This window comes from Maniola hyperantus, chromosome 8, assembly GCF_902806685.2.
Source record: "Maniola hyperantus chromosome 8, iAphHyp1.2, whole genome shotgun sequence".
NCBI lineage: Eukaryota > Metazoa > Arthropoda > Insecta > Lepidoptera > Nymphalidae > Maniola > Maniola hyperantus.
Genome location: NC_048543.1, coordinates 8,305,620 through 8,316,272, shown reverse-complemented (window position 1 = coordinate 8,316,272; position 10,653 = coordinate 8,305,620). Strand labels below are relative to the sequence as shown.

Below are 10,653 nucleotides of genomic sequence, written 5' to 3'. Positions count from 1 at the left end.
CGGTGATCACTATCATGGTATGCTATCTTAGAACTCTGCTGCTAAACTAGATTAATAGCGCCATCTAGGAGCTGGATTTAGAAATAATGTTCCAGTGTTAACATGTAAATCATTTTTAATGACAGTGTTAACATAATTAAAAATACTCAAGTTCCAATATTGTGAAAAATTAAATTAAAAACATACTTTCTTTTTATTTGGAAAAAAGAAATATTCAATTATTATAAATTTTGCTAAAATTAAGCTTTATTTTTAAAATAATAGTTAAATGTTCTTCAAATTCTAGATTTTCATATCTATGGTCAAGAAAACTGGTGACAAGTGTCAGAAAAGTTTGAAATTTGAATTCATTTCATAACGAAATTCTACGGTGGTTCTACAGTTTTGGGAGTAATTTTATTTGATATTAAAGATTTCACGACATTTGCTTTGCTTTCGGACTCCGACGATCCCTACGTTTATTATTTTGGCTTGTTTTTTGGACTACTGTTTCTTGTGTAAACGATTGATTGACTTGGCATTCCCCCTGAACTCTGTTGCAATCTGATTTTGTTTAGTGGTTTAGAAGTTTAGATTTGTAAAATGTCTCAAAAAGTATGTTGTGTGCCTGGCTGTTCAACTGTTGCAGGCGATGGTAAGTAAATTCGTTCTGTTTTATATCAGAAAGTATTGCTTGCTGCCTCATATACTCAATTGATTCAATCGGAAGATTGCCCTTGAAAGTTATCATTTCAAGGAAGCAGTGATGCAAGGATGCCTTTTTGACAAGATGCGTTAGCTCTAGCACCACAGTTTTGTTTAATTGCAAACGTGAGATGTAGGTACTAAACCCTAAAATGTTGATGTTTGAACAGTGACTTAATGTTTTTAGCACTTTTCTCAATAGAAATAAGCTATTAGTCGGATCACTATAATTAGATAAGCTTGATGTTTAATATCTTTACTTCATTATGTATTTCCAGGTATCTCACTGCACCGTTTCCCCAACCCAAATCAGCACATTGATTTGTTTCAAGTGTGGCTGAAGAAGATTGGGGGTCATGTAGCGGAATTAGATAAAGATTACATTTACAGCAACAGAAGGGTCTGTCGTAGACATTTTGAGGACATTTATTTGTACCCAACAAAGTTGTGTTCCCTAGCCATCCCTAGCATAGCTAGCATATGGGTTTCAAGCAGCATATAAGACGTTAATGGTAAATAATTTAACATCTCCTCATTCTGTCGGGGCAAATTGTGAAAAAGATGGGGACTTTTGCCTAAAAAATTTAAAAAATCTTATAAAAAGTAGCGAAAAGAGTAACGAAGAAAACACAGAAAATATAGAAATAGATTTTAATGATTTGAACATTGAAAATATAAATACAAATAAACTAATTGAAGGCAAATCTCCGACAGATGTAGAGAGGTGTGCGGCAGTAGCATATTGCAGTGGATGGCTTGTGACAAAAGTGCAAAAAAAAGTTTTCAAAAGTTGTCCTGAATGCATTGAAGTGTTTAAAAGTAAGGAACTGGAGGCTTTTCATAAACATATTAAAATTAGCGAATACAATGACAAAGGATGGCTATGTTATCCGACGAGAAACATTTTTGATTGCTTCGCTGAGATCGAAAATCACGTAATTGAAATTTTGAAAAACAAGTAATAAAAATAAAATACAAGAGTACGTAAAATTAATACTATTATCAAATATAAATTTTAACTTTATATCATGTAGCTCACATAGAGACAAAATTATTAATTTTTTGACCAAGGAAACTGTCATTTTTTTTATAAATAACTGGTGCAATGATATTAATTTTATTTTAAATGGAAAAATTCACTTTTTTGATTCAAGAGATCCACTTAAATGTGATGCTGATATTTATTATAAAAAAAATAAATTGAAAAAGTTTAAATAACTTATAATAAGTTGTGTTTAATTTTTGAATTAAATTTGATTGGCGGGAGTTAAATGCCATTGTGATATTGGTAATTATCAGTATTGCCAAGATAAGTACCATTATCCATTCAAAACTCCCGCAAATCAAACACCACATTCCTACCTAATTTAAAAAACTATAAAGTATGTATATAGGTAGGTATATATACTGGGTATTGGCTGTATTTAGTACCAAACCCGTCTCCTAGATGGCGCTTTTCAAGTGGGCGCCTTGACGGCCCGACTTACCAGTCTATCTCCCTATATACACTGTAGTCTGTGATCACTATGCACGTCACTATGTTTTTTGTTTCACGGATTGCGGAAAACAAAGAGTATATAATCACTACGTTGCGGAAAACTGCAATCACATCGGTGAATCACACTGCAACAGTTTATGAGTGCTGAAAAATAATTACCTACCTATTTTTTAAGTTCCGACATTGTTATAAATAAAAGTCAGTCTTCTAAACTATGCCAGAAAATAAGAACTTAGTTCAATGTTATAATCGAGGCTGTGGTCAACTTTTTGATCCCAAAACCAATGATAAAGGTAAGACCATGGTAAGACCTTAGAATAACAACTGGTAAGAGTAAGACCTAGATTCTTCTGGAATCAATATCTTATTTTACGCTACTCTACTGAGTTTACATACATCGGAAAATATTGATGAAGCTAGCTCTATTCAATTTGGTGACTACTAAGACTACATATTATTATTATTCCTTATCTCTTAAAATAGATGAATGCTGTCATCATCCAGGCGCTCCAGTTTTCCACGATGCCTACAAAGGATGGTCTTGTTGCAACAAGAAAAGTGTGGACTTCACTGAATTCCTCAACATCAAAGGATGTACTATGTCGAAGCACTCAAATGTGGTATGCAATATGCATATTTAATACTAGCTTCTGCTCGCTTCTGAAACAAATGGCATTTTTTTTCTTAGCTGACACCTCAAGAAAAAACCTACTTTCCAAATTTCAAGTTAAGAATATCAATAGTTAATTAAAACTGTTCCATACAAACTTTCATCCCCTATTTTACCACCCTTATGGGCGAATTTTCCAAAAATCCTGAAACACGTATTTCTTCATTGTAACCGAAAACCCAAATACCAATTTTCATGCAAATAACTTGAAAAATGACGGACTTTCATACAAACTTCCATCCCCCATTTAACCCACTTAGGGGTGGAATTTCGAAAAATCCTTTCTTATTGGATACCTATTCTTTACAAAGAATAGACCCTCCAAATTTCATGTCTTTAGGACCAGCGGTTTAGGCTGTGCGTTGATATATATGTCAGTCAGTCAGGACTTTGAATTTTATATATATAGATTTATCGATTAAGTCCAACTACATAATAATAATTATAAATTTTCTGCCAGAAAAAAATCTGAAAATGTGTTGGAAGCCACTCTGTTCATGCATTTTGTACCTGTTATCTGTCAGAATTTTGTCAGATTGGATGTCAGCTGATACTCCCAGAATTAGTGCAACAGAAAAATTTCTGACAATTTTTTTGATAATATTATGTAGCCACTAGCCAGCCTAAATATCTTCATAACTTTTTGATGATAATTATAATAATATAATATTACTATTTACCTAGATGCACAAATAGCCAATATGACGCGAAAATATTACTAGGCATTCGGTTGAAAACTATATTGAGAATACTGTTCTGAGATGCCCGGAATCTCTCCCTGAAGGAAGCCACTCTTTTCCTCATTACAGCATAAAAGTCAGGCACTCTCGATTCGGAAAACATACCCGAGGCTCTACAGTATCTAGGCAAATTTATTATTCCATTTTGTACTTATTAACTTACCTATAACTTATGAAGTTAGGTAGGTACCTATTTAACTTATAATATTTTACAGAAACCTCCAGAAGCAGAGAAAAAAGCCTTAGACAAAGAATTGGAAAAGAAGGAGGTAATAGAAGTTAGAGCACCAATTGTTGGGCCCCAACTAACCCGACCACCATTTGAATCTGCATTAGTCAGTCTAGAACCTCGCATAGCAGACTCATTGAAAGAGAATCTACAAAAAGCAACACAGCAAGCTGTGCCTTCTGCTGACGGGTATGAATCTTGTTAAATCCATAATATAAATGTTGTAATTTTGAAAATCTGTGTGTCTATCTATTAGCTAACTTTTCAATATCAAAAAATGTTTATATATATTTATCCTACATGCGGAAAAGTGAAATATGGTATAACATTCTCATTGCCTAATGGACATTTTTAAAGTGCAATGTCTTTACCCTCATAGGATTGACTATATGTCTTACATGGAGGTGATTTTATCAATCCATACTTCCATACTATAATGTTATAAATGCAATAGTGTGTGTGTCTGTCTGTCTGCTAGCCATTCACGGCCCATCCGTTCAAGTTGGTACAGAGATAGCTTGCATCCCAGGGAAGGACATAGGCATTTTGCATGGGTATAGTTTAAGACCTGGAGAGTGACATTGGCTACTTTTTATCCCGGAAAATCAAAGAGTTCCCATGGGATTTTTAAAAACCTAAATCCACGTGGATGAAGTCGCGGGCATCTTCTAGTATTATCTGACAAGTAATGGTGACAGATGTGACATCATCTCAGCTGGTGGGGTCTAGTCTCACGAGAAATAAGCTGCAATTTGTTGACCTTTTGCCTCAGATTTTCAGCTAAGCAAAAACAGAACATATATTTTCTATTAATCAAATAGAATATTTTTAGAAACAAAACTGTAGAAATTGGAACAAGTTGTAAGAATGGAGGATGCAATATGTCTTACGAAGGGCCACAGAGTAACAACAGCATGTGCACATATCACCCTGGCTGCCCGGTGTTTCACGAGGGCCTGAAGTTTTGGTCCTGCTGCCAGAAAAGAACAACAGATTTCAATACTTTTCTCAGTCAGCCGGGCTGCACCATGGGCACTCATAAATGGTTTAAAGAGGTATGAATTTACACTATTGAAAAACAGTCAATGGGTTGATCCTAATATCAAGTGATAAACAATAAAAATGTAATTTGACAATACATATTTATTGTTTAAAACGCACAGCAACTGTGACTTTTCATTTGGCAATCCTACTTTTCTTGTTTCCTTAACATGCTTGCTGCTCTTGATTGATATTGAATATTATGTTTAGTTAATAAAATTTGTTCGTTTAGGCGCGGCAGAGCCGAGACGCGACGTCTTTGTTGATAACAACTTAAACTATGCTTTAGTGATTTATTAGGCGATTATTCACGGAATGTGATTTTTAAATTTTCCCACAGTGATTGTATCATTTGCTACATTAATTTAATTAAAAATTATGATCAAGATCAAAGCGTTGATAGTTCACAGTTGGTACATCAATGGTTCACAGTGAAATACAGTGTGTTTTTTTAAACTGGGACAGTATGGGGAAATCCAAACCATAAGAGATACAGAGAAACTGTCTTAGGAACCATTAGCACTTTTTTTGTAAAAACAATTTTGGCATAGTCAATTTTTTGGTCAAGCGTGAGTTGTCCATAAAATCAATAAAATTGATTAATTTTTTTTAATGCCAATCGACTAGGTAGGTAGGCAACCTCCCAATCCTAAACCTGGCGTTTAAAAACCTGGCAATCCTAGTGATTCAAAAAAAAATTCAATACTAGCAGTTGCCGGCGACTTTCTCTATATATCCTATGGTTTTGGATTTCCCCATACTGTCCCAGTTAAAAAAACACTAGCAAGTAATTGTTTGGTACATTAACTAGATGTTTTCCCTTTTATCACGCACGATGTGATTGTTTTCGCTCGCGCGCTCCTTAGCGTCTTAGCTCGGGTTGCTGAAAGGGCGCACGCGGGTGATTCAATAAGGCGGAATTAAATGTAATAATTTTCAAATTTTGTGAGATTAGCTTCGTGGCCCCTTAGTAAGGTAGCGTAGGTAAATGTTACAATATATGAAAAAGCTATCAAGTTTTCAGGTGATTTGTCACATGCTACCAGTGAAATGGTCCATCTCTAGTTATAACTGTAAACTTAGGTTTCAGCACGTGAATTTGACTGCAACCTTAGGTGTTTAACTTACTTTTGATAAATTTTTAGAGCGCCCCCGCTGGGACAGTGAAGTGTCGCTGGGACTGGCATCAGACGCCAGATTATGTCATCGTCAGTGTGTATGCCAAAAAATATGACCCATTCACTAGTTACATTAAAGTGAATCCGGTTCGCCTGAACACAAAGTTAGTTTTTCACGAAGAGGGAAATGCAGTATTTGAAATTGATCTTGAGCTAAGAGGAGTAAGTATAGCTAACTTAATTTTTCAAAAGTTCCCAGTAACCCAACCACTGTTTGTTTAGATTATTTTATTTGTCTAAAGTTCCTTTTATAACGTATGAGTCCTGCAAATTGCTATTGCGCTGGAACCATGTCTCATTAACATCGATATGACGTCATTTTGACGTCAGCCGAAATAAAAATATACCATCAGCTCAAAACTTCAGTCATTAGCTATTTGCGGGACTTATATTAAATATCACTTGCTTTAAAGGTGAAGCAAAACGTCGTGAGGAAACCTGCAGGTATGCCTGAAAGTTCTCCATAATGTTCTCAAAGGTGTGTAAAGTCTGTCAATCTACACTTGGCTAGCGTGGTGGACTACGGCCAAACCATAGTCGGAATTTATGTAGTCACTGCAACCTTTCATTTTCTAAAATTACTTATGGATATTTTTTTATAAAAACCAATTCACAATACAGACAGACAGACAGACTCAGTTTGGCCATTATTCTCGGCCTATTATTTATTACACAAATGTGACTTGTGTAAATAAAAAAAATCTACCTATCTGACTCATACACTTGTTTTATAGGTAATTGACATAAGTAAAAGCAGTGTTTCCATGTTGGGTTCCAAAGTGGAAATAAAGCTTAAGAAAGGAGAGCCGGGTGCCTGGAGTAAGCTGGACTTCCCAAGAAAAGCTGAACCACAGAAAGAACCCGAAAAGCCTCGGGAAGAACAACATGAAGACGATTCAGTAGACTTATCTACTGTTGAAGCGATTCAGTCTATGGGAAAAGTGAATGTCACTGGTTGATACAAAACTGTACCTACGTCAAAAATATTAATTACTTTTTTATTTATATTAACCTGTATAGTTCATAACTTAGATCACATGAATTGTTTTGTATTAGCAAATAAAATAGACTTTACTATATGCTTGTGTTTTTAATTTTTATTTAATCAAATCAATTTTTAAAATAGAGATCTGTTTAATAAAATGTAATAAGTACATATTTACAGGATATGCTCTACATCATATTTTATTATTTGAAAAATAAATTATTATGAAATCAAAAGCAGGGTACCAATGTTAAATATTTTATAGCAGTGATGTTATTTTTATGCCAGCTCTTGTTGCGGTGCTATACTCTATTCGCGGAAAGAAGTTAGTATAGCGCTCTCTCCGTTACATATTCCCATACAAATGATAGAGACAAAAATCTCAGTGGGCGCTAACCATTTTGAGTGACCAACCAATCACAAAGGAAACTATGTTTTCTAATTGAAATTCGAATGTTGTTGGAAAATATTTTCTACTTGAATTTCGAATGTTTTTTTTTAAACACTCGACATGGTTAACGCCCATTGAGATTTTTGTCCCTATCATTTGTATGGGATTACATAACAGAGAGAGCGCTATACTAATTTCTTTCCGTGGATAGAGTATAGTATTAATTGAGATCATACATCTCACCAACATTAATAGACTTGAGCACTGAAGTGCTTCGACGCTGCGCTGAAGCGTTAAGTAACATTAACATGAACTGTCTTGTGTTAAAGCTGAAGTTATAAATCTATCTTAAGGTACTAGTCTAGTGTGAGTTTATTTAACTCGACAACGTCGATAGATTTCCAATAGCAAAATATAAAATGGACCTTTAGAAGACAGCTTACCTTGTTCTAAGCCTCGAGATAACTGTGGAAAAAAATTGATAGTAGATACTGAAAGTTTTGGTTTAAAAAAAGAGGATCTATTTTAGTATCTACCCGACAGGGTACGCCCGAACACCCGCACAGCCTCTGCGCTAACCCGTGCAGGATAGAGCGGGTGACGTGCGGCTGTGCGGGGCGTCTCCTCGCCTCATACCCCGATTGCCATCTCAATCTGTCGCGTTCCTTTCTATACTTACTCGAAATCGATTAACGTTGTAGAGTCATACTCGAAAAGTCGAAACTTATTGTAGTGGTAATAAAGTGGGGTTACGATAAATAAATGGATATGTACCTATGTATGATATTATGTTTTGAGTTATGTTGAACAAGTTTTTAATATCATAAAATTCTAAAACCTACACGTGTATTTGGCAACATTTACAAATTTATAACTAACATGACTAGTAGCTTGACTAGAACAATAAATCTACCTATCTACCTATTTATTTTACAATATTTTTGTTTTTGATTAGAATTTAATGTACCTAATAAGAAATAATTTATTAAGAAATAACAATTCAAAACATATTTACAAGAACTTTTTTTTATAAGTAGGTACATATTTTCTACAGTGCATCGTATAAACTCTGGTATTTACATTTCAAAGTTTTTGCAATCTACTTCTATCTATAAGTATCACACCCATTTAAAAATAGTTCAGTTCAATCCTACTCTATGGTTCAGTTGGTAGTTAAATTGAGGAGCTGCCGAACAAGACAGTATAATTGCACGAAATCTTAGGCTGAGATCTATAGAGCGCACTCTTGAATTTCCTTAGACTTTGCTAAGACAGAATTAAAACGTGATAGAGCTATATCTTTCACATAAATCTGTCTCGTTTTAACTCAATCTTAAGTCTAATCTAAGTTAAAATGCGCTCTATAGATTTCAGCCTTAGACTTTGCTCAGACTTAAGTTTCAGTTAAAATCGAGACAGATTTATACTCGTGCAAGTCAAAGTCAAAGTGCCTTCTATAGATCTCAACCTTAGATAAGAACGGCAGAACTCAGGAGTACCTACTTCAGAAATTTATAATTACTAAATTGGCTCTGGTCTGATCTGCCGTGAAGGCTTCGGCCGTGGCTAGTTACCGGTATAGTCGTGCCGCCAAGTTATTAAGCGTTCCGGTATGATGTCGCATAGAAACCAATCAGGAGTTCAATATAAACTTCCGTACTCCTACCAGGTTAGCTCACTTTGCTCTCAGATTTATCTCTGCATTAAGTACGTTAAGTAACATTAACATGAACTGTCTTGTGTTAAAGCTGAAGTTATAAATCTATCTTAAGGTACTAGTCTAGTGTGAGTTTATTTAACTCGACAACGTCGATAGATTTCCAATAGCAAAATATAAAATGGACCTTTAGAAGACAGCTTACCTTGTTCTAAGCCTCGAGATAACTGTGGAAAAAAATTGATAGTAGATACTGAAAGTTTTGGTTTAAAAAAAGAGGATCTATTTTAGTACCTACCCGACAGGGTACGCCCGAACACCCGCACAGCCTCTGCGCTAACCCGTGCAGGATAGAGCGGGTGACGTGCGGCTGTGCGGGGCGTCTCCTCGCCTCATACCCCGATTGCCATCTCAATCTGTCGCGTTCCTTTCTATACTTACTCGAAATCGATTAACGTTGTAGAGTCATACTCGAAAAGTCGAAACTTATTGTAGTGGTAATAAAGTGGGGTTACGATAAATAAATGGATATGTACCTATGTATGATATTATGTTTTGAGTTATGTTGAACAAGTTTTTAATATCATAAAATTCTAAAACCTACACGTGTATTTGGCAACATTTACAAATTTATAACTAACATGACTAGTAGCTTGACTAGAACAATAAATCTACCTATCTACCTATTTATTTTACAATATTTTTGTTTTTGATTAGAATTTAATGTACCTAATAAGAAATAATTTATTAAGAAATAACAATTCAAAACATATTTACAAGAACTTTTTTTTATAAGTAGGTACATATTTTCTACAGTGCATCGTATAAACTCTGGTATTTACATTTCAAAGTTTTTGCAATCTACTTCTATCTATAAGTATCACACCCATTTAAAAATAATTCAGTTCAATCCTACTCTATGGTTCAGTTGGTAGTTAAATTGAGGAGCTGCCGAACAAGACAGTATAATTGCACGAAATCTTAGGCTGAGATCTATAGAGCGCACTCTTGAATTTCCTTAGACTTTGCTAAGACAGAATTAAAACGTGATAGAGCTATATCTTTCACATAAATCTGTCTCGTTTTAACTCAATCTTAAGTCTAATCTAAGTTAAAATGCGCTCTATAGATTTCAGCCTTAGACTTTGCTCAGACTTAAGTTTCAGTTAAAATCGAGACAGATTTATACTCGTGCAAGTCAAAGTCAAAGTGCCTTCTATAGATCTCAACCTTAGATAAGAACGGCAGAACTCAGGAGTACCTACTTCAGAAATTTATAATTACTAAATTGGCTCTGGTCTGATCTGCCGTGAAGGCTTCGGCCGTGGCTAGTTACCGGTATAGTCGTGCCGCCAAGTTATTAAGCGTTCCGGTATGATGTCGCATAGAAACCAATCAGGAGTTCAATATAAACTTCCGTACTCCTACCAGGTTAGCTCACTTTGCTCTCAGATTTATCTCTGCATTAAGTACTAGGAGAGGTCACTGTCAAGACCTAATTTGTATCCGAATAATAAAAGTCAAAAATGCATTTGCACTTTGTAGTTTACAAAAACTTGGAATAAATTTTAAAGAATTTC

General features: G+C 34.8%; 1 protein-coding gene across 1 annotated transcript; it reads left to right on the top strand.

The window, feature by feature from the left end:
* The first annotated feature begins 2,303 nt into the window (after positions 1-2,303).
* Positions 2,304-7,119, top strand: mora (CHORD-like protein). The gene is made up of 6 exons (XM_034971010.2): positions 2,304-2,475; positions 2,666-2,802; positions 3,808-4,010; positions 4,654-4,876; positions 6,008-6,202; positions 6,775-7,119. The coding sequence occupies exons 1-6, from the start codon at positions 2,397-2,399 to the stop codon at positions 6,997-6,999; spliced, it is 1,062 nt and encodes a 353-aa protein (XP_034826901.1). The 5' UTR covers positions 2,304-2,396; the 3' UTR covers positions 7,000-7,119.
* Positions 7,120-10,653: the final 3,534 nt, after the last annotated feature.

Bases quoted from the DNA above. Each gene is read 5' to 3' on its own strand.
- mora (XM_034971010.2), top strand. From the start codon at position 2,397: ATGCCAGAAAATAAGAACTTAGTTCAATGTTATAATCGAGGCTGTGGT. The intron at 2,476-2,665 runs GTAAGACCATGG...CTCTTAAAATAG, and splicing joins TCCCAAAACCAATGATAAAG to ATGAATGCTGTCATCATCCA. The intron at 4,877-6,007 runs GTATGAATTTAC...ATAAATTTTTAG, and splicing joins CTCATAAATGGTTTAAAGAG to AGCGCCCCCGCTGGGACAGT.